Genomic DNA, 23,687 nt, shown 5'->3' with positions numbered 1-23,687 from the left:
CCGGGCCTGGCTTGTTCTGCCAGTGGTGACAGTGGCCATGAATGGGGACCCCAGTAACGGGGACAAAAATGTGACAAGGCCCTTCATCATGGTATTGTGTGGCGATCAGGACATTATGACTCGGTCCGGGAACCCGCTTTGGAGGGGGCGGGGCCTCTGCCGGGTATGCTAAGCAGACAGGGCCCAGGCCGCCCCAGCCACAGGCCTCGGCCTCGCCACCGCCGCCCACACACTGTGTGAGGGGCTCAGCGCTGAGGGGCTCCGGGCTCCCCGGCTGCCTCTCCCCCCTCACCTGCCCTGGAGGGGTGCTGGGCCCCGTCACCCTGCCGTGGGCTCGCTCTGAGCCCGCACTGGCGGCGTAGCCGGGCCAGCAGCAGGCGCAGGGGGTGGTCTGTGAGTGCGCTGGACACCGTGTGTCTCTCTCTTCCTTTTCTCCCGGGAGCCCCAGCAGAAGGAGTCGGAGTCCCAGCTGTAGACAGGGACATTGGGCAAGCAGCCGGGGGCCAGCAGGGTTTGGGCCTGGGGCATGCAGTGTGTGCCAGAGGCATGAGACGAAGTTTGAAAGTCTATCTCATACAACTCCACCGGAGGGGCCAGGAATGCGGCGTAGCGGCAGAGCGCTTGCCTGGCGTGCATGAAGCCCTGGGTTCGATTCCTCGGCACCACATACACAGAAAAAGCTGGAAGTGGCGCTGTGGCTCAAGGGGTAGAGCGCTGGCCTTGAGCAAAAGAAGCTGAGGGGCGGTGCCCAGGCCCTGAATTCAGGCCCCAGGACTGGCCAAAAAAACCCCAACACCCCAAAACAAAAACAAAACACAAAAACCTCAGCTGGAATTACGACGACACAGCCGAGCGGAGACTGCCATTCCCTCATGCTGCCTCGCGTTCGTGCTGTGAACGGGGTCCACTTCCCCTCTCCTGAGCCCTCAGGAGCCGTGCACCCTGCCCGACTCCTGACCCCGGTGGGCCTGGGTGCCTGTCGCGGGCGGTCCCGTCCCCTTAGGAGCCGGGCCTAGGGCGAAGTTCCGGGTGAGGACCCAGGCCACGGCTGGACCGCCTCCCCTCTCCGGGCCCAGTGGGATCCAATCGCTTCTGGTGCTGTCCTGGGGTGGAAGCTACAGGCAGCGGGGTGCAGGTGGGGTGAGCTGGCCGGACATGGGAAAACCCAGGAAGAGGGTCCCAAAGACCGCTGCCCTCCAGTCCAGCTTTTCCGCCAAGTCCATTTGCGGCAGCAGAAATGCAGGCCCCGGGATCGGGGGCGGGGGGGGGGGGTGGCAAGCTCCTTCTGGCCTCCAGGAGGAGTCTGCCTGGGAAGTCCAAGGTCCTGGCGGGGGGCTCGGCCTTCGCCAGGCCGGGGGGTGGGTGAGGGGGGGGCAGCCGGCTCCCAGGCAGGCAGCACGCAGCCACGGCTCCTTCCTCCCTCCACCTCAGCCTTTGTGGCCCCATTGATCAAGGAGGCTCCCGTCCTCACAACCACAGGCCGGCCCGCTCCGCCGGCCCCCGGCTCCCTTCCATTTGCCACTGGACGGCTTCCAGGGCCGGAGCTGGGGCAGGCAGCGGGAGAGCACAGGCCGAGCGATGGAGGCATGAGAGGTGGGGGCTGGGCTGCCGGGCGCAGGCCCGCGGGCCCCTCCTCCGCCCTCTCCCCGGGCGTCCAAGGCTGGCATGGCACCTCTACCTGCCCCAAACTGGAGACCGCCCCAGAGGCGCACAGGGGCTCGCGAAGGATCCCGAGATCCGTGGACTTGGGGCTTTGAGGCACTTCCCCACCCCATCCTGAGCCACGAGTCCTTCCCTGCCGGCTCAGCACCCCCTGCCCTGCCCGCTGGGGTCTTTCAGGCCCGCCCTCGCTCCTGGGCTCAGACTGAGCCGGCCTGCTGGAGGAGGCTGACTTCCTATTTCCCACCTTCATGTGGTGGGTGAACTTGAACGCAGGTCTCACCAATCAAGGTCTACGCCCAGCACGAGGGAGGCGACTTCTGTGGTGACTTTACCTGGGTCCTGTCCCCGGGGGCCGGTTGAGAGGAGCCCCCTGCGGGTGGGAGGAGTCGGCCCCGGGTGGGGGTGAGTGCTGGCCGGGCCTCTGCAGGTCGTCCTGCCGCAGGATCTAGAGGACAGAGCTCAGGGTGCATCTGACAGGGCGAGCGGGGCACAAGGCAGGCACCCCGGGGTGGGGCAGACTGAGCCGCGGGGAGGCGGGTGTGGATGGGGGGTGTGGGGAGTGGGGAAGGGGCCTGGGTAATTGCCAGCCCCCCTGTGGCCAAGGGGCAGGAGATCAGGCTCTGCCTGGGAATGGGGTGCCCAACGAGCAGCCGGAACCACTGACATCCACAGACGGCCAGACAGACGGCCGCCCGCTGTCCATGTTACCATGGCAGCCGCAGGCCTGCGTCCCAAGCAGCAGGGGTGCTGCTGGAGCTTCACGCAAGCCCCCACACCAGGCCTTTACAGCGGCACCGTCCCCTTCTCTCTTTCCTTGCTTGCTCTCCCCTCCCTCCTCCCTTCCCTTCACCCCTCCTCCCTCCCTCGTTCCCTCTCTCACTTGTTCTGCAGTTGGCGTTAGGAATCAAAAGGTGAATGGTTCCCTACATACCTTCTGCATACTGTGCCTTCCCCTGCAGCTCGTGACCATGCTTCTTGCTGATAACTTCCCTTGGCCTCAGTTTCCCTAGAGAGCAGGAGGGACATTATTCCAGGCAGTGCTACTAATCCTGATAGGTCTGCATTCCAGGCTCCTCATGCTATTCTGCCATGGGTTACTGCATGGCTGTTCTGCATGGGTTACTGCATGGCTGTTCTGCATGGGTTGCAGTGTGGCTGTTCTGCATAGGTTACTGCATGGCTGTTCTGCATAGGTTACTGCATGGCTGTTTTGCATAGGTTACTACATGGCTGTTCTGCATGGGTTGCAATGTGGCTGTTCTGCATGGGTTACTGCGTGGCTGTTCTGCATGGGTTGCAGTGCAGCTGTTCTGCATGGGTTGCAGTGTGGCTGTTCTGCATGGGTTGCAGTGCGGCTGTTCTGCATGGGTTGCACTGTGGCTGTTCTGCATATGTTACTGCATGGCTGTTCTGCATGGGTTACTGCGTGGCTGTTCTGCATGGGTTGCAGTGTGGCTGTTCTGCATGGGTTGCAGTGCAGCTGTTCTGCATGGGTTGCAGTGTGGCTGTTCTGCATGGGTTGCAGTGTGGCTGTTCTGCATGGGTTGCAGTGTGGCTGTTCTGCATGGGTTGCACTGTGGCTGTTCTGCATATGTTACTGCGTGGCTGTTCTGCATGGGTTGCAGTGTGGCTGTTCTGCATGGGTTGCAGTGTGGCTGTTCTGCATGGGTTGCAGTGTGGCTATTCTGCATGGGTTACTGCATGGCTGTTCTGCATGGGTTGCAGTGTGGCTGTTCTGCATGGGTTGCAGTGTGGCTGTTCTGCATGGGTTGCAGTGCAGCTGTTCTGCATGGGTTACTGCATGGCTGTTCTGCATGGGTTGCAGTGTAGCTATTCTTCATAGGTTACTGCATGGCTGTTCTGCATGGGTTGCAGTGCGGCTGTTCTGCTGTGGGTTACAGGGCCAGGTCCTGTGGAGACACAGCTTCCCTGCAGCTCTCCATGTGAGACTGCAGTCTTTGAGCACTCTGGGTCTGAAGCCTCTGCGATGCAGGCACTCGGAAGGGGGTAGGAGGGCCCTAGGCCACCCCAGTGTGGAGCTGCTGTTCACTTTGAATTGTCTGAACTGCTTCAGTATGCTTGTTCTGCTGCACCCTGGGCTGGCCAGGTCAGTCACTCCATCCCTCCGCACAGCCCAGTACTCAGCGACTGCACTCCTGTCCCGGGCCACAGCACAGGGAAGTGAGCGGAGCACGGTGCTCCATCCTGCCTCCGCCTCCCTCTGCCCAGCTTCCAGGAGGGGCGCTGTCCTCCTGTCTGCGGTCTGCGCCTGTGCAGAGAGCCTGCCCCTGGCTTCAGCTCTTGCACCCTGTCCTCCCTGCTCCCCTTGTGCTCCAGGTAATGCTGGGTGCTCGCTCCTCTACCAGTGGGCTCTTCATACGCCTTCCACCCACTGCATTCACAGGTGTCTCTGTCCCCACTGCAGTGGGCATGCGCTGGCCTGGAAACAGTCACACCTGCTAATTCATACCTGCGCCTTCACACCTGCTGCCTTCACACCTGCTGCCTTCACACCTTCTGCATTCATGAAACCCGCTCCTTCACACCTGCGCCTTCACATCACCGCCTTCACACCTCTGCGCCTTCACACCTACTCCTTCACACCTGCGCCTTCACATCACTGCCTTCACACCTGCACCTTATCACCTGCTCCTTCACACCTGTGCCTTCATATCACCGCCTTCACACCTGCTCCTTTCATACCTGCTTCTCCACACCTGCTCATTCACACCTGCTCCTCCACACCTGCTCCTCCACACCTGCGCCTTCACACCTTGCTCCCACCCCTGCGCCCCCAGACGTCTCAGCGTATCACTCCCCGCAGCCTGGCACAGGCGTGCTGAGGACCCTGGCCTAGACTTCCATCCACCAGCTTCCCAGAGCTGGCGTGCCCCCTCTCCCGTCCAGCCTGTAACTGGAGCTGCAGGCAGTGCAGCCGAGTCCCGGTGGCCTGATTGCACAGGTATCAGCTGACCGCCAGTGTCCCGTTTTCCTTCACACGAGGTGCAGCTAACAATGGCTGACAGTCCTCACTGGGGCCCAGCCCCCCCCAGGGAGAGGCCCCCTGGCATGCTATCGGGCCACACGATCTCACCCCTTAAAAGGCCTGCCCTCCCTGCTGACATATTGCACAAATGGAGCCTTCAGTTGCTGCCAGCGACCGTCTGCCGCCCCAGGAGTGCAGACCGGAACCTGGGCCCCCATGCCAGCCAGGCCCGCATGGCTCGCCCTTTCCCTGCGTGTGAACCTGCCTCTCAATACACCTGACCATTCTTTCCCCCTCATCCTGGGTTACACCTCGTGAAAGCCCTTTGTTCCTTGGCCCTGGGTGAAACTGGGCTGCCCTGCTTCTGCCAAGGGAGCCATCTGCCCACGGGCGGTCCCCGGGGTCCTGGCCACTTGGGACGGCACCAGCACCGGGCCAGGCATCAGACTGGAGATGATTGTCACTGGGACAGCGATGCTACTGTGCACCAGCTGACCCAACAGCATGGGAGTGCTGATCCCACCCCCGGTGTGGCCCAGGGCTGGGTGTGCACCCCCCTCGAGCTTCTGTGAGAGCGGGAGGAGGGGGGGTGTCCACAGGGATGGAGGAAGGACGAGTTCCTTCACAAACACAGCCATGCAACAGTGGGCTGCCAAGGCCCAGGCCCGCACGAGACTGAGAGGTGACTCTAAGCTAACACCTCCCCCTGAAATATGGCCGAGTTGAAAAGAGAAGAAACCCACAGGCTCATGTAGAACTTTTAAGTCATTTTTGGCCTTTGATAGAATTCCCTTTCTAACTGGATAACCTTAGGCAACTGGCCCTGTTTCCCTCTCTACCTCCGTGCAGCGAATCTGAAAATGGGTGGTGGGGGAGGGCTGCAGCTCAGCAGTAGAGTCCTCGCCTGGCTTGCATGAGGCCGGCACCGGGAAACAGCAAAAACTAAACGAGGATCGTAGTGACTGAAGGGAGTCGCTCAGGGTCTCGGGAGGAGCAGTCCAGGTGGGTTATTCTGGAGGCACCTCAGTGCCGTCGTACCCCCCTGGCGGGTGGCGGGTGCCTTATCAACAGCGTGGTAGCCAGGAGCAGACCCTGCAGGCTGCCGACGGCCCAGGCCTGGCTTGGAGTCTCAGTTTTACTGTGAAGTCGGGGCTGCTCTGGGGGTTACCTAAAGCACTCTGCACTATGGCACAGAGAACCAGGCCGGGTGCCTGCCATGCGCTCTGCCAGTCCGTTGTTCGCGGTGATCCTTCGCGTCCCTCGCTGAGGTCGTATACAGACCTGACCCCCATGATGGCTGGGCCTGCGGCTCAGAGAAGGGCGCGGGCCAGGAACGTGGCCTAGAGCCAGTGCCCGGCTAGATGGGGTATGGACTCTGAGAGCCTCGCTGGCCTGCCCGGGCCTGGCGCTCTGCGTTTCCACCCTCCCTGCCCCCGCTCTCCTCAAGCTGTCCAAACACGGGCCGGGCGCCTGAGGACGGCTGCAAGGACGGGCCCTGGGAAAGGCCGGCCGGCCGCCGCGCGCCTCTGGAAGGAGCGGCCTTGTTTGCTTTCCCGCAGCCCAGGAGCTTCCTTCCCGCTTGTGTTTGCTTTGCTTTCCAGCGGCTGCCCGCTGTGGAGGGTGGGCTGAGTGGCGGTCCCGGGCCCTGGAGCCCCAGATGCCTCTGGAACTCAGGAAGCGTCCTGGAAGAGCGGCCCAGGCCCACTGAAGCCCAGCCTACAGCCAGCCTGTGCCCACTGCCCACGGCGCGCCAGGCCCCGTGGCTCCTGACCCACGTGGATGGACAGCTTGAACATCTAACAGGCATCCTGAGCCCATTATGCTATCCCCACTGACAGCCCGGGACACTGAGGCACAGTGTCGAGTCAGCTGACTCAGGTTCTCACAATGAGCAGGGTTTAGACTTGGTCCACGGCAGCCTGGCTTGAAGCCCCTTGACCTGGCAGCCTGCCCAGGGCCTTAACCTAGCGGGGCTTAGCCTTAGGACACGGGAGCGTTGCAAAGCCAAAGCACAGAACCCAGAACTTCGAAAATTCTCATCAGTATGACAGGATCTTATGATAAAACAAGAGACAGGTTCCTACGTTCTTAGTCTCATCATATCTTCTAATAAAAGACACCCCCAGCGTATCAGAGCCCCCTAATGCCCCCCTCCTCCCCAAGCGGCTAGCGTCAGGCTCTCCCGCCTTCTCAGCCTTGTGCTGCTCTGTCATTGAGGCCCCAGATCGCAGCCCCCTTTGTCTTTCCCTCCTGCGGCCTCTTCCTGCTCACCTGCAGACCCGAGCCCGTGGCCCTTCAACTCCTGGTGGCAGCGGGGAGGGGCATTGACTTTAGCGTCTGTGTGTCCCTCATCTGGGGCGGATAGGGACACCACCATTTCGTCATCCAGCCGATCACTGGACTTCTTCCTGTAAGACAGGATTTCTGATGGCGGCTGCAGAAGAAGCTCATGCAGGTCTCAGGCTCAGTGCCCTGAAGGTTTGCACAGAAATAAGATCTGTTAGTGGGAAGAAAGGGAAGGTCACTTGGGGCCACTCAGAACTTGGAGGAGGAAGTGCTCTGCACCGTCCTGAGGGGGGTGTTTGTACGGCAAGGCCCTCCCTACGCACGGTCCTGGAAGGGGGGCACGGTCCGGACGGTGGTGTTTGTCTCTCCCCCCCGCCCCAGCAACGGCAAGCCCCCTCCCTCTGGGGCACTGAAAGGTTATGTAGGGCCATGGTTGTAGATTGCCACTCTGTCCTCTGCTCTCTGACATAGTAGTCAGGACAAGTGTTCGTAGAGTGTCCCTTTAATTAGCAAATGTGTCAAAAATGGGAAGACCCCCACTCTTTGACCTAGAGGACCCCCCTTCCTGAGGCATGATCACACAGCATGGCTTGTGCAGGGATAGGAACATGGGGTCTTGGTTACACTAGAGAAATGGCCTTGGTGCTGTGACCGTTCACTTGTGCGTCGTGTGGGGGGCAGAGAGCAGCCTGCAGGGCAGTCCGCGCGTGGGGCTGTGTCTGGCTTGTCACTGGGAGGCCTGGCGATGGCGGTCGCCTCCTGCATTTCAGCAGCCTGGAACGGAGGTAGTAAGGGTCCTGCCCCCTCGTGGCTCTCCCGCCGGGCAGCTGGTGGAAAGAGGGATGGGCAAGGACGTTTCTTTCTCGTCCCACTTGGGAGGCGATGGTTTCTCCTCTGCCCGCTCCTCTGTGGGACGGTCTTCTTGTCTAAGGAGACCCTGCTGCACAGGAAGAGGGAGGGGAAGATGCTGGCGCCGGTGGAAAGCGGCTTTGCTGAGCATTGCAAACTCAAATGCTCTGGGTCCCTCTGCTCCTGCTGCTAATGTCTGTGTGGCGGTTGATGAAGCCGCCATGTCTTCCCCGCAGTCAGTGGGGCTGTGGAACCTCATGGATACCCGGGTGGCCTGAGTCCAGTGCCTCGGAACCACGTCTGGGCAGGGCAGGGCAGTGTGGGGTCTGCTCACAGGTTCACATCTAAAGACTCTGCCGTGTGCTGTAGATGTGGCGTTGCTCAGCTTGCCCCAGCTCTACACACACGTTCCACACACCAACCACCCGGGGGCTGCTTGGGAACGGTCCGGAGAGATGGAGCGGGCTGGGGTTGAGGTACAGAGGGCGGCTCCTGGGCCCTCCAGGCCGTGGCCGTGTGGCGTCCTGTCTGGAATGGTGCGTGTGTTGGGGGAGAGACAGCAGCGGGCCCCGCTCAGCCGAGAGGCCCGCGTGGCCTGAGCAAGTGGGGAGGGCCGCGTGGGCCGGGCGCGTGGCTGCTCCGGCTAGGAGCCGGGGGAGTTGGACCGCTTGCAGTCTTCCTGGGAAACCAGTGAGAGAGAAGCTTGGCACGGGGCTGGTGTTGCAGCCTCGAAGGTCGGACTGGAGGCCAGACGTGGGGCTGGCGCGAGGGCCGTGCCGGGAGCGCGGTTCTGGGGAGGTGGGAGTCAGGCTGGCTCTGAGAGGCCATCTCCCCATACCCTGGCCTTTTGAGGGCATGGGGCTGGGTCTCCTGCATCCTGAGTCCTCCTCCCCCCCAGGCACGCACACCCATGCACCCACGTGCACATGCACACCCATGTGCACACATATATGCACCCGTGCATTACACCCAAGCCCTGGGGCCTGCGGCTGCCGGGGCCAGAACTCCAGGTCCAAGTGGAGGCTGAGCCCCTGCCGTCCCCGGAGGCGGTGCTATCGGGTGCTCCCTGTGCCCTTGGCTGGTTGTGATGTTTCCCTCCACGAGGGCCTGGTCTCACCTTGGCTGTCTCTGAGCCAGTGTCTTTGTGTGACTGTGGGCCTGTGTGTGTGTGCATGCGTGTGTGCATGTGCGTGCGTGTGTGTGTGTGCGTGCGCGCGTGTGATGGGGGATGCTTTCTCTGCTGGCGCGAGGACTAAGCAGGGGAAGGGGCAGCTGAGCTTTCTTGTTGTCTCCAGCTCATTCTTCTGGGGCGGAGAGTGTTGTCATGGCAACCAGTCGCTGCGCTGTCAATGGAGCAGATGTGCGTGTGGGCATGGCAAGGGGCCTTGGTCCGTCTCAGCCCCCACTCGGCCCCTGGGCAGGTCAGCAGCCCAGGCCTGTCTCCGGTCCCTCAGGCCCCCACGAGAGCAGCTCTCCTGAAATACACGAGCATCGAGTGCCCAAGAGCTTTGCGGCAGGCGGGGCACCGAGCATGGACTCTAGCCACTTCCACTGCCCGGTTACTGCCTCTATTTTAACGGTGGAGAGGTGAAACTACCACCATGAAGCACAAAGCCAGTAGAAAGCAGACCTAGGACTCAGGGCATCAGGCACCAAGGTCTGTGTCCTTAGCGACTACTCTTGGGTCATTGGCGGCTCCATTGTCTGCATTCCACGGCTTACCATTCTGTGGCAGGGAACGCGTGGGGGGGTGGGGGTTGGGCCAGCAGGCAAAGCATATCCAGATTGTGATCACATGGCCCAGCGGAAGGGGTGAGGTGGGAGGGCCAGCAGCCTCGTGGCACGGTCTCCAGTGGGAAGCCGCGGGGCCGGGCTGCTGAGGAGGTGCGTGGGAGACAGGCCCGCGTCCTGCCAGCGTCGTCAGCCGCTGCCTGGCCAAACCTGTTGTGCACACCACAGCCCGGCGTGCAAGCGGCCACGTCCGTGGACTCGCGAATGGCAGCAGACAGTCCTAGGCCTCGTAACTCCGGTCAGCACCACGAAGGTGCAAAGTACTCTTTCCTAGTGTGTCTACTGTATTTTTTTGGCAGTTCAAGGATTGAAGTTTAGGATTTCCTATCTGTTAGGCAGGTGCTCTGTTGGGCTCCGGCTATAGCTTTAAGACGCGGTCCCGAGAGGCCTGCCTCTTCTCCCGCCCTGGGGCTGCGTGGCCGTTAGCCGCTCCTACCCTCTCCCGGGTCCGGAACCAGAAAGGGTGGCTCTAACCAGATGGCGGCGGGCGGGACCCAGGGGGCGGTCCTGTGGGACAGGGCGATAGTCCATGGGGGGAAGTCCTAGGACGTCGCTCTTGGATGGACAGCTCAATCAGCCTATCGCCATGCCGAGGGAGCCACTCCGAATCCCTCCCCTTCCTGACGCCATTACTGCTATAAATGTGACTGGTTTTCACTGAATAAGCCGGATTTTCGCCAGACGGATCCCCATGCGCCGGGCATCCCGAGCCCTTATTTAAACCTAAGGGGGGCTGGGTGGGCGTTATTCGCGCCTTACACGCGTCCTCGGCTCCTCTCACCAGGGCACGCTCCCGCCTTTCCCCCGCGGGTCGGGAGAGAGCGCACGCAGGCCGCGGGCCCTTGTGCTCTGCCGCTTGACCCTGACTCCAGCCCTTTGTGCTCTGGTGATTTTTGAGATGGGGGCTGCCTTCACTATCCCCTTCTGCTTCCCGTGTCGCTGCGAACCCAGTGCTCGTCGCTTAGGGACAGGATCACCCCGAGGAGAGCGTGGTGAGCGACGCCGTCATCGTGTGCCTGACACACCATGTGAAGTGTGTGTGGACACAGCCCGGGGCGTCCCCGCTGCACGCTGGCGTGTGGCGTGCGTGTGACGTGCGTGTGTGGACACAGCCCTGGGTGTTCCCGCTGCACGCTGGCGTGTGACGTGCGTGTGCGTGTGCATGTGCGTATACAGTGCGGGGTGTCCCCGCTGCACGCTGGCGTGTGACGTGCGTGTGTGGACACAGCCCGGGGCGTTCCCGCTGCACGCTGGCGTGTGACATGCGTGTGTGTGGGGACACAGCGTGGAGCGTCCCCGCTGCATGCTGGCGTGTGACGTGTGTGTGACGTGCGTGTGTGGACACAGCCCGGGGCGTTCCCGCTGCACGCTGGCGTGTGACATGCGTGTGTGTGGGGGGGGACACAGCGTGGAGCGTCCCCGCTGCATGCTGGCGTGTGACGTGCGTGTGTGTGTGTGTGGACACAGCCCAGGGCGTCCCCGCTGCACGCTGGTGTGTGATGTGACCTGTGTGTGTGGACACAGCCCAGCGTGTTCCCGCTGCACACTGGCGTGTGACGTGCGTGTGGGGACTCAGCCCGGGTGTCCCCGCTGCACGCTGGCGTGTGACGTGCGTGTGACGTGCGTGTGACGTGCGTGTGACGTGCGTGTGGCGTGCGCGTGGGGACTCCGCCCGGGCGTCCCCGCTGCACGCTGGCGTGAGTCTCCCCCGCGTCTCCCGCAGCCTGTGGACGCTGTGGGATCCGCTCACACTGCGAGCACACGCTTCTCCCGCACACTGGGCAAAGTGGCTTCCCGGGAGGCTCGGGTCCCGGCTCGGACTTGCCTGCTGTGCAGGAGGGACCCCTTCTCCGCCTGCGTGTCCGTGCACCTGTCCTCCCGCCCTCCGCTTGGGCCTGCACCCTCGTCGGCTCCACCGCCCGCTCGGCTCACGGTGCCGGCTCCCCGCCGCAGGCCGGCATTTTGCTCTCTTGAGCCTTGGGCTGGTATGTTCTCAAGACCAGTGTGTGTGTGCATGCACACGCGTGTGGAGGAGCTCTGTCCCTCCTCACCTTCTCCCCCTTTAGTCACCTTGCTGCCCCAGTGGGTGCACTGTGGTCCTGACGGTCCACCCCGGGAGACAGGTGCCACGGTGGCCTTCTTGCTGCTGGGCGCGCCCTGTGACTCTTACACGCCCCTCCCCCGTCCTCGCCAGGCTGCGCACTCGTGACCCACAGGCCGGCGCAGCCCGCTGCCGGGTCTGCCCCGCGGCCCGTAGCTGGTCCACGAGCCAGAGCTGTGGGAGGCCGAGCGCGGGGCGCGAAGCCTTGCGGGAAAGTTAGGGCTCAGCAGCGCGTCTGCAGGCTCCGGTGAGGTCTGGTTCCATCTCAGCACCATGGGAAAGCCCATCGCACCTGGTAGCGGGGGCCCACGGGGGCTCACCTGGAGCCTGCCCGCACCGGGCCCGGCCCCTGGGCTTTCAACACGGAAGGCCTGGACTGGTGCCCATTCGACGCAGCTTCTTTAACGTTCGGACGTTTCTATGTCAATGATGTTGCAACGACTTCAGGAATAAAACAAAGGGGAGAAGGAATCTGTTTGCTCACAATAGAGCCAAATATTTATTACCATAAGAATCTTATGACTGGGGGAAGGTTAGTAGCAGCAATAACAGTAGGAACAACAATGATAAGCATTCATCCATTGTTTTGCAACTCAGGAGGCCGTGCAGTCATTCCTGGGAGAATCGTCACAACGCCCGAGAAGTAGTGCTATTGTTCTAGTTTCACAGATGGAGAAACTGAGGCTCAAGGCACCTCTGAGCTGGGCACTCAGATCTCTGGCAGGGCTGGGAGTCCGCGTGTGCCAGGGGAACAGGTGACGGGCTAGCAGCCAGCCCAGCGGTCGGCACAGGTCCTTTGTTCACCTGGGGGGGGCGTGGTCATGGGAGTGACTGGCCTGAGGTCACATTCACGTAACTAAGTGACACACAGCCTCCCTCCCCTGCTCCAGGTGCCAGTGAGACTAGGTACTGGGGGACTGCAGGCTGAGAAAGCCATCCATCCTTCTACCCACCACCCATCCACCCACCCACTCGCATCCACCCACCTGTCCATTTACCCACCCACCACCCATCCATCCATCACTCCATCCTTCTTCCCATGTCCACTCATCCAGATGACCCACTGAAGGAAAAATCACAACTATATCCAAGGGCAAGAGCTCACCCACCGTCCAGCCGTGTTTGTGCCCCGTGCCATGTCCCTGGCCAAGTGCTGAAGCTAGGGAGCCGGACGCGGCCTGCCGGTGCCGAGGGCGCCCGGCACACAGCCGCCGCCGTGGTCCCCGAGGTCAGTGAGCTTCGCCAGCGGGGGACAGAGCTCAGGGGCCAGCTCCCGTTGGTTCCACGCAACCACAGAAGTCCCTGCTGTGCTGGTCACTGCATGCACACGCACCCCAGAGACACTCAGGTCAAAGCTCCGTGCACGTAACCCGGGCTCCTGGAGACACACACACGTGCTCTGGGATGTGTCGAGGCACAACCATGTGCGTGCAAATGCATGTGCATATACACAAGAACACCCACAGCCTCGTGGAGCAGGTTTCCAGGCTGACAGACCCCGGGTACAGCTGAGGTAGGTACCCCAGAGAGGGCATGCCCGCCCCCTCTCTCTGCCAGTCTGTCCTGGGAACGAGACATCCGGGAGGTCCCCTGAGCCTGGCGGCACACGGCCTTTCCTCCGCCTGCTACAGGCGGCAGCAGAGCCCACCTCTGAGTTACCAGTGTCCTGAGCCGGCCTCCGCCTGGCTACGGCAGCCAGGCCCCGTGACAGTCCACAAAGCGGAGGACGTTCGCCCACTCCCCTAGTGGCTCGTCCCCGACACCCGAGCTCCCCAGACGCCTCCGGCTCCGGGACGGCACTCTGGCCCCAGGCATCCGCCTGAGGATGACTTTGGCCTCCTTGGCAAACAGAACTCCAGAACCCAGCTGCACAACTGGCCCTGCCCCCGCACCCCGCGAGCGCGCCAGCACTACGTACGGGCCGGGGGATGGCACGGGAGACGCCATATAAATAAAATCGTCATAGAAAAATAGTCTCTTACAAAATACTCTCTTATCCAGTGGCTCACTTCCCAGAAGACGGAATCTGCTGCGAGTTTTTTATTATTCTTCCCCTCGCGCTCTTTCTCTCCTCCCCCTCCCCCCTCATCTAATGGCGCAGATTAAACTAGGAGGACAAAAGAATTGGAAACGTATTCTGGGTAAAAATGTCTCCAAGTCTGGACCGGCTTAAACTTCTGGATAAGTAGCAGCAAACAGCAAAAAATATAAACGTGTGTATTATATATATATGTATATGTATATGTATAAAGGATTTTGCTCTTTAAACATCTAGTTCTGTGGGGAGGAACTGCAGAATCGACGGGGAGAATCACCCGGGCAGGAGTAACTGTGCGCAGTTCTACGTGGCTCCCAGGCCTCGGGACAACACCGTCCCGCCAGGACAGCAAGGGCTCCACCCTGATGGCAGAAAATGGGTCCTGACCAGGCGGAAGAATTTTTTAATTAAATAAATTAATATTCTTATCAGAATAAATTGTTAAATATTGCTATGATGAGGCCCCCGGGGGTGAGCGTGAGCGTTCTCGGGGGAAGGCTCCGCTCCCCGGTCCAGGGGCCCCGGGGAGGCCGAGGAGCCCCCTCAGCACCCCCTCAGCAGAGGAGACAAGCGGGGCGCGTCTGCGGTCCCCGCGGGGCGGAGGCGGCGGCGGTCGCCCTGCAGTCCCGCCCGGGCGGGCTCACTTGCACGTGTACATCTCCGTGCGCTCGCTGCACGTGTTGCACTTGACGTAGCAGCACCAGTGGAACTTGCAGTTGCACTGCCACACGCGGGCGTACTGGTGCGTGTTGTAGCCCCGGCCGCAGCACATGAGGTCGCAGCCGCTGGCCTGGGGCGCCGTCTTGTTGCAGGCCCGGCCCTGCGTGCCCACGCTGCCCGTCACGGGGTCCTCCTCGCAGTAGTTGGGCGACTTCTCGATGTACACCAGGTCGGTGTCCATGGGCTTGCGGTAGGACAGGGGCTTCTTGATCTTGAGGAAGGTGGGCCGCTTGTTGCGGCTGGCGCGCACGGGCTCCACGTGCACCGCCTCGTTGTACTTGTCCTTGAGCACGTAGCCCAGCTCCCGGAACTGCGGCAGCGTGGTCCAGCACGTCTTGGTGGTGCAGGAGCCGGACACGCCGTGACACTTGCACTCCAGCTTCATGTTCTCCTCCAGGATCTGCGGGGCGGAAGGGAGGACGAGGACAGTGTGCGTCACTGCGGACCGGGCCGGCGCGGCCCCGCCCCCCACGGCGGACGAGGCCGGCCCCGCCCCCCACGGCGGACGAGGCCGGCCCCGCCCCCCACGGCGGACGAGGCCGGCCCCGCCCCCCACGGCCCCGCCCCCCCCACGGCGGACGAGGCCGGCCCCGCCCCCCACTGCCCCGCCCCCACGGCCCCGCCCTCCACGGCCCCGCCCCCGACTGCGAACGAAACCAGCGCAGCCCTGCCCCCCCCACTGCCCCATCACTGCGGACAAGGCCGGCCCCGGCCCCACCCTTCACTGCGGATGAGGTTGGCCCCGCCCCTCATGGCCCCGCCCCCCACTGCAGACGAGGCCAGCGCAGCCCCACCCCATCACTGCGGACGACGCTGGCCCCGCCCCCTATAGCCCCACCCTCCACTGCGGACGAGGCCAGCCCCGCCCCCCACGGTCCCGCCCCCCACGGCCTCGCCCTCCACTATGGACCAGGCCAGTGCAGCCCCGCCCCATCACTGCAGACGAGGCTGGCTCCGCCCCCCCACTGCTCCGTCACTCTTCCCCGTCACTGCGGCCGAGGCCGGCCCTGCCCCCACGGCCCCGCCCTCCACTGCAGACGAGGCCGGCCCCGCCCCCCACGGCCCCGCCCTCCACTGCAGCCGAGGCCGGCCCCGCTCCCCACGGCCCCGCCCTCCACTGCGGCCTAGGCCAGCGCAGCCCCGCCCCCCACGGCCCCATCCCTCCTCACTGACCGTGGTGTTAGGCGTTCTCCTTGGTGCCACCGATGGAGACCCGTGCTGCCACCCCGGACCTGCATGCGTGTCCTGCCTGCCCCTCAGCCCCGGTGGGGCCCTAGTTCAGTGCCCACACCGGCGCAGTCCAGAGCACACGCGGGTTCTCTTAGCCACGCAGATCTCAGATCAACTGTGAGCCAATACTTTACAAGGCGGGGGGCTCGCCTTCAAAGACGGGCGTCTGGGTTTTCTTGGCAACTCGGGTTGTAATCACCAGAGGAGCTGAGCCTGACCTGCCGGCGTGATAGCACCACGACCAGCACCGCCACCCACTGCCCCCGCGCAGGCACACACAGATATCAGGGACCCGGGCTTCAATGACTCCCACACACCTAGGCTCAGACATGGGCATGTGTTCAAGAAACAGGGTCCAGAATGCGTGCAGCGGCCCCTGGGAGTGCCCGCCCTCACGCCATCCAGACACCCGCCAGCCACAGCCAGTGACCACCAAGGCCCTCGCCTGCCAACTCAGCCACGCAGGGGAAGAAGTTAGTCATAACGGATTGCCACGGGGTGGCAGGGCAGGGGCCCATGTGGAAGGGGACAGTGCAGGAAGGAGGGTCACCGAGACCACGGGGGGGGGGCTCGTGCTGCGGTGGGGCACGGTGGCAGTGCTCTCTTCTCTTATGTGGGCAGTGGCTCCATAGATTCTGCTTTAATAAGCCGAGATGTTCCCAGGACTCCTGCACCCTTTATAAAGAGTGTAATTCTCAGTAAACACTCAGTAGGAAAAGACACTCAGTATCCTTAAAGTCTAACACACTTCACTCTAGTGGAGCCGACATCAGAAATAGATGATGGAGAGGTAGAGGAAGCAGAGATGAGGGACCCCCCCCCCCACTGTGGGGTGCACGGTTCTGACATCACCGCCTAGATGGGCCTCTGCTGTGCTGCCGCGATAGAGAAAGCCAGTGTGCTGCGTACTTGAAAAGCTAGAGAGAGGGTTTTGAATGCTTTCATCAGATAGCGTCAATGGCCGCATTGTGTGGGGTAGGGGAGTTATACCAGTACAGCCATTTTATTTAAAAAGGCATCCTCGAGCGCTGAGAGTTCTAGAACGAAGGCAGCATAAATACCAGTGTGATGGTCCCTGCTGCAGTGCTCCCCGGACAACAGGCCCTGAGCCACAGGCCGGGCTCCGGGTGCCGGGGGTGTGGCTGCCACACCCATCTCCGCCTCACCTTCGGCCCTGGGCTCCCAACTCGTCTGTGGCCACTGAGGGCCTCGGGCCCGGAAGCACTGGGGGGCCCCTGCTCTGGGGAAGCCAGAGCCTCGGGGGCTGCGGTGCATCTTCAGTGAGTGGCCAGAGCTGGCGAGGACCAGGGAGGCGGCAGCAAGCGCAGGACACGGCTGCAGTCCCCACCTCCAGCCCGCCCCGCCAGGCCAGGCACTTCAGGGGCGGATGCTCTCCGGCTGAGGCCCTGTGGCGGCCCGGCCCCGCCCCTTCCCAGAGCGGCAGCAGCAGGAGGTCAGGAGGGGCCCTGAGGAGCCTCACCAGGCGTGCAAGGCGGCTGCACTGCGCTCCAGGTACAGCAGGGAGGACGCCACCCACCGGACCCGAGCACACCCGCCCACTGCAGCCAGACACACCCACCCGACCTGAGCACACCCCCACTGCAGCATGACACACCCACCCGACCTGAGCACACCCACCACTGCAGCATGACACACCCACCCGACCTGAGCACACCCCCACTGCAGCATGACACACCCACCCGACCTGAGCACACCCCCCACTGCAGCCAGACACACCCACCCGACCTGAGCACACCCACCCACTGCAGCCAGACACACCCACCCGACTTGAGCACACCCCCACTGCAGCATGACACACCCACCCGACCTGAGCACACCCGCCCACTGCAGCCAGACACACCCACCCGACCTGAGCACACCCCCACTGCAGCCAGACACACCCACCCGACCTGAGCACACCCCCCACTGCAGCCAGACACACCCACCCGACCTGAGCACACCCCCCACTGCAGCATGACACACCCACCAGACCTGAGCACACCCGCCCACTGCAGCCAGACACACCAGACCTGAGCACACCCCCCACTGCAGCATGACACACCCACCAGACCTGAGCACACCCACCCACTGCAGCCAGACACACCAGACCTGAGCACACCCCCCACTGCAGCATGACACAGTCTCCCAGACCTCTGGCTGTGCACCTGCTGTGTCCTTATCTGGAAGGCCAATCTCATCCCCACTCACACAGTCCCAATGAGACCGCGGTTCTGCTGCTGTGTCGCCCTCTGTGCCGTGTGGAATCTCACAGACGCAGCCTCAGGGCTTGGGGAGGCTGGAGGAGTGCACAACCCCCAGGGCACGGCTGTCTGTGACGGGAGATGGCGGTGGGCCTCCGGCCTGCCCTGTGACTGCTGAGGTGCTGAGGTAGCTCTGCACTTGGCAGAGGGCTGGTCTGCGGGGTGCACTGTGAGGAGAGCAAGGCGCGGCGAGGGAAGCGTGTGCTGTGCCTCCTTTGTGAGGGGAAGGAAAGCCCTGCGCCCTAGTGCTTCTGGGAGAGCAGGCGCTTCGCAGGGCGGAACAGGAGAAATGGTCTGGAGGGGAGCGGCCGCCCCCGGTGGGCCGCGGCGGGGGGGGGGGGTGCATGGACAAGAGCCTTGCTTATTGAAATCTGGTTTTCAGCGGTGCTGGTGGAAGAACTCAGGGCTCCACGCGTGCCAGGGACGTGCTTCACTTCTGAGCCACACCTCAGTGCCGCCCCGCGGAACAGAACAGTCCACCGAGTCAGAGGAGCCGCCGCCTCCACAGGGCCTCCAATTCCGGGAGACAGAGACGCTCTTCCACAGCCCCCCTGGACGGCGGGGTCGGGGGCGCCATGGCGACCCACCCATCGCCAGAGCTCCGCTGGGCCATCAGCCCCCCGGGTGGAGCCAGCGTGATGCCCCGGTCACCCCGCAGGGAGGACGGCTGCCCGCCGGCTCTGAACCAAGCCACAGGACTTCCCGGGTTCCATGGGACAAAGCAGAGGCGGCACCCAGGGTGAAGCCAGTGCCCGCTGACCTCGGGGCCCCCGTGCCTGGTGTGGCCAGTGCCCGCTGACCTCGGGGCCCCCGTGCCTGGTGTGGTCAGTGCCCGCTGACCTCGGGGCTCCCGTGCCTGGTGTGGCCAGTGCCCGCTGACCTCGGGGCCCCCGTGCCTGGTGTGGTCAGTGCCCGCTGACCTCGGGGCCCCCGTGCCTGGTGTGGTCAGTGCCCGCTGACCTCGGGGCTCCCGTGCCTGGTGGAGTGAGTGCCGGGTTCGAGCCCCGCAGCTCTGTGGCGGCCGCCTCCGGTCCTGAGCGAGGTGGGGCCCATCGTCTGGCACTTCCCGCCGGAGCAGAGCGCTCTGCCGAGCGCAGGACCTGCCCGGGGGGCCCCTGCGGAGGCCGGGCACCCGCTCCCCTTTCCCTGCCAGCCCTGCCCCTCCCTGCCCTCTTGCGGTCCCCCAACACACACCCTGAACCTGAACCTCCACCTCACCCTCTGTTCCCAGAGGATTTCCCTGTGACCTGCTGGGGGCTGCCGGGACATTCACCCCGCTCCCCGGCCCCTGGCAAGTGGCTGGCATGGAATGAGCGCCAGCCCGTTTGCTTGGCCAGGGGCATGAAGGGCCACTTGAGCTGGAGCCGGGCAGTGGGCACAGCCGACTCCCCGGAGGAGGGAGGCGCGTGAGCCGGGCGGGTCCCGAGAGGTGTCCACGCCAGGGGCGATGGTTTGGGTGACACCTGTGGGGACCTCTCGGGGGAGGACGGGGAGGGGCCCTGGACAGGGCTGTGGTCAGTGCCCAGGCCAGAGGTGGTGCTGAGAAGGGCCAGCATCCGGTGCGTGGTGGATGGGGAGGCTCGGTGCTGAGGGGCTCGGCATGGCGCCCAGGCCGGAGGGCACGGCAGCAGCGGGAGGAGGGACGTCTTTGCACCCGGTGTGCCTGTGAGGACCGTGGAAGGGGCCCCTCGGAACACAGCCCATCCCAGGCTAACCATGCCCCGTCCAGACAGCAGGGAGGTGAGCACCCAGGATTCGCCACGGGAAACGTAGGCTGCAGCTGGGGGCTGGTGTCTCCGAGCACCGAGAATCCGGGCTACGCAGGAGTCTGAGACCTGAAGGACTGGGTGTGGAGTCAGCCCAGGCACAGCGGTCCACTAGATTGCCTCTCTAATCAACCAGCAAAACGCCAGACGCAAGGCATGCATCCAGTCGTAGAGTACCAGCCGTAAGCAAAGAAGGCAAGCAACAGTGTGAGGCCTTGAGTTCAAGACTTAGTTCCTGCACCAAGAAGTTAAAAATAAATAAACAAATAAATAAATGGCAGGAAAATTCTTTAAAAAAAAAACCCCAAAACCTTGAAAATTGCAGAAACACAAGTTAAGACTGACTTGAGAAAGACTGAAAGCTTTAGGTGGCTTAGTGGCTAAAGAGCCAGTGGGCTGAGGAGGTATTAACAGAGCTAGTGGACCCAGAGGGCGGGCTGATCTCTCTTTGTGATTCCTACAACTAGGGTATGGCATGGCAGATAGGCAGAAACGAGAGCTGCTGGGTGTATTGGTGCACACTTGTACTCCAAGAGCCTGGGAGACTGAGGCAGGAGGGTTGTGAATTCAAGGCCAGCCAGGCTACATATCAAGTTTCAGGCCGGGCTGGACTACAGTGGGAGACCCTGTGTCAAGAAAGTAAAAGAGGAAGCAGGTCTAGAGGAAACTGGAGCTGCTTAGTTCAGAAACACTGTCTCTGGGATTCTTGATCACTGTTCCACCGCTCTGCTGCCCTGTCCTGGAATGAGCAGGGGGGACCCCGAGAAGATGGAGGTTCAGGGAGGCAGAGCCTGGCAGGGGGGGAGATCAGGGTTGGGTGGTGGCTCCGGGCCCAGGGGTGGGGCCTCAGCCCAGCACCTGTGTGGGGAGGGGCTCCTGGGTGAGTGGGGGCCCCGCTCCTGGGTGAGTGGGGGGTTCCTGGGTGAGTGGGGGGCTCCTAGGTGAGGGGGGGGGCTCCTGGCCCAGGGGTGGGGCCGCAGCCCAGCTCCTTTCCTGTATGCAGCCATGGCCCACACCTGTCTGGAGCAACAGGAAGGACTTTCCGCACTGCTGGAGGGAGGAGAATCAATCTCCTTCTGACAGGTCCCCCAGGAAGTGCCAACAATGCCCCAGATGCTGTCCCAGAACTCCTCAGGGTGAGGCTCTCAGGCTTGGGGAGAAACTTGGCTCCAGAAAATTCCTTGATTCATCATGCCGAATAGATAGAATCTAAGTTGGCCTCCTGGGTCCACTGGGCTCGGGGCTGCCTGGAGGGTCCAGAGCGCACGAACTTCCTGGAGAAGGGCCGGGTCTCCAGGGAGGGAGGCTGGACGGTGGCCGCTGGCGCCTACTGGGTCCCCGACACAGGACACTGCTGTAAGCAGCTGTCCACCGCCAAGCATTCATCTTAAGAACCAGAGGGGCATGGGGTTCATGCCTGAGGCAGAGGCGGGGAGGACTGCAGGTTAGAGACTGGCCTAGACAAGAAGTTGTGAGGGGGCTGGGAATGAGGCTTAGCGGTAGTGCTCGCCTAGCCTGCATGAAACCCTGGGTTCGATTCCCCAGCACCACATACACAGGAAAAGCCGGAAGTGGCGCTGTGGCTCCAGTGGCAGAGTGCTAGCCTTGAGCAAAAGGAAGCCAGGGACAGTGCTCAGGCCCTGAGCCCAAGCCCCAGGACTGGCAAAAAAAAAAGTTGTGAGACCCCTCTTGTCCAATCAAAGGCTGGATGTAGTGCACCCACCCGTCCTAGCCGCGTCTCCCCGTTGCCCTCCCGCCTCTCCTCCCTCCGCGAAGGCCGAGAGCGGCAGCCGGCTCCTCTGGCCACTCAGATGAAGGTGGGAAGGCGACTTTCTCCTGTCAACATGGGGGGTTTGGCTCTTTGGCCACTGAGCGCAGGCGAGTGCAGGCCGGGCTGCATTCCGCAGAGCACAGCAGTGCCCAGGGGGCCTGGCCCCGCCCACCGCCCGCCCGGCCCCGCCCACCGCCCGCCCGGCCCCTGCCCACCGCCCGCCCGGCGCCCGCCCGGCCCCGCCCGCCGGCCCCGCCCACCGCCCTCCGGCCCCGCCCGCCGCCCGCCCGGCCCCTGCCCACCGCCCGCCCGGCCCCGCCCACTGCCGGCACCAACGCCCCTGCCGACCGACACCTGCCCTGCGGCACCTCCGCTGCAACTGACCTCAGTCCCGTCCCCGGGACGCAAGACCTGCGTCGCGCCAACGGTCCCTTACTACGGCGGATCTTTCTAGAGTCCTCCTCACCCACTCCCCCCTGCTGGGCTGTGCACACGAGCTCCTATGCAAGAGCCCACATCCTCCCTCCTCCCCACCTTGGCACACCAGCGCGTGTACAGGCTTTCACACCTCCCCGCACACCCACACACCCTCCCACCCAGCGGGTGAGCTAGCTCACTGCGGCCTGGGCCTTGCCGGCCCCTGGGCGTCCGTCGGAACAGCGGGATGGATCCAGAGGAGCTGGATGCGGGGGTGGAGGCTTCGGCTCACGGGGCCTACCCCCCAGATCTGCCTGTCCCCCACCACCGCTCCCCTCCTCTCCCCTGCCACCAGAGGACCTCGTCTGTGGCGCACGGGCTACCCAGGGGCCTCCTGGCTGGGCCTGGGTGCCCATCTCCTGGCTTATTCACCGGCCCTCCCTCCTTGCGCTTCGCTTGCACGCTAATTTAGTGCCTGCCCGGAGCCAGGCCGGAGGAGGGGGCAGGGGGCAGGAAGGCCCTCGTGCTTTGGAGTGGGAAGTGACCACAGCTGTCCAGCTGTCGTGACACCGGCCCCCATCGCGGAGGCTCTGAAGGAACGCGGCCCGCCTGTATGGTGGGTGGAGGGGGTCCAAACGGATGGGGTGCCAGTTGGAAACAGGGCTGTTGTGGCTGCGCTCTGCAGTCCTCACTGACGTCTCAGGGGCTGGTATGGAATCCCGTGCCACCCGTCCCCAGCTCTGGGGAGCACCGATGATGATGTGGGCTAAGTTTGGGGTCTGTGAAGCTGGGGATGGGTGCGTGGGGTCCCTCAAGCTCTCTGCGTCTCTGACCTCATCCCCTAAGTCCTGTCCGCTCCACTCGCCACAGTGGACTCCTTGCCATTCCTTCTGCACGCCAGGTATGCTCCAGGCTCAGGGCCTGGTCACCCGCGGTCACTCTGCCCTGCGCCCTCTTCCTCTTCCTCCTTCGTTCAACAACAGGTACTAGAAGAGGAACCGGTCCCACGGCAGGGGCAGCACGGGGCAGAGGCAGTGAGCTCGCACGGATGGGAGCAGGAAGGGCCCCGCGCGAGGCGGGGTGGCCGGCCGGGCCCCATCGAGCCGAGTCCTCCCTCTGGACGGTGGGGCATTAGACACTGGTCAGGGGGCTTTAGACACTGCCACGCGTGGCCACCCCGAGGACAGACCCGACATCCCAGCACATGCGGGGCGACACAAGCCAGGCAGAGCCAGAGACAGACGCGGGGAACCGTACAAACACCGGGGTGCCGGCCATCTTCCGGCGGAGGGCGCCGTCGGTTCCCCGAGCCGCAGTGCTCGGCCAGCTCCCCGGGGCCCCGCCGGCACCCACGTGACCCACGGACGTGACGTGACGTGACGTGGGGACGCGCAGCCGGGGGCCCAGGGCAGCACAGCGCAGCCTGACATTCAGCCTCGCAGGGACAAGGGGAAGAGAGGCCTCACAGGTGAACCAACGCCTCAGCCCAGGGAAACGGTCAGGCCCGAAGCACCCGTCCACGCCCATCCACGCCCGTCCGCGCCCGTCCACGCCCGCCCGCGCCCGTCCACGCCCATCCACGCCCGTCCACGACCGTCCACGCCCGCCCGCACCCGTCCACGCCCGTCCGCGCCCGTCCACGCCCGTCCACGCCCGTCCACGCCCGCCCGCGCCCGTCCACGCCCGTCCGCGCCCGTCCACGCCCGCCCGCGCCCGTCCGCGCCCGTCCGCGCCCGTCCGCGCCCGTCCACGCCCGCCTGCGCCCGTCCACGCCCGTCCGCGCCCGTCCGCGCCCGTCCACGCCCGCCC

At 63.7% G+C, this 23,687-nt stretch overlaps 1 protein-coding gene across 1 annotated transcript in view; it reads right to left on the bottom strand.

The window, feature by feature from the left end:
• Positions 1–14,238: 14,238 nt before the first annotated feature.
• The window catches only part of Wnt7a (Wnt family member 7A), a 34,227-nt gene continuing 24,778 nt past the window's right edge, over positions 14,239–23,687 (bottom strand). Inside the window, exon 4 of the mRNA XM_048355063.1 lies at positions 14,239–14,833. Within this exon, the coding sequence (XP_048211020.1) occupies positions 14,354–14,833 (480 nt within the window). The 3' untranslated portion in view covers positions 14,239–14,353. The remainder of the gene's footprint in view (positions 14,834–23,687) is intronic.

The sequence above is a fragment of the Perognathus longimembris genome, chromosome 10, assembly GCF_023159225.1.
Source record: "Perognathus longimembris pacificus isolate PPM17 chromosome 10, ASM2315922v1, whole genome shotgun sequence".
Classification (NCBI taxonomy): Eukaryota; Metazoa; Chordata; class Mammalia; order Rodentia; family Heteromyidae; genus Perognathus; species Perognathus longimembris.
The sequence above is the reverse complement of the archived record's forward strand: the minus strand, read 5'-3'. Positions and strand labels throughout refer to the sequence as shown.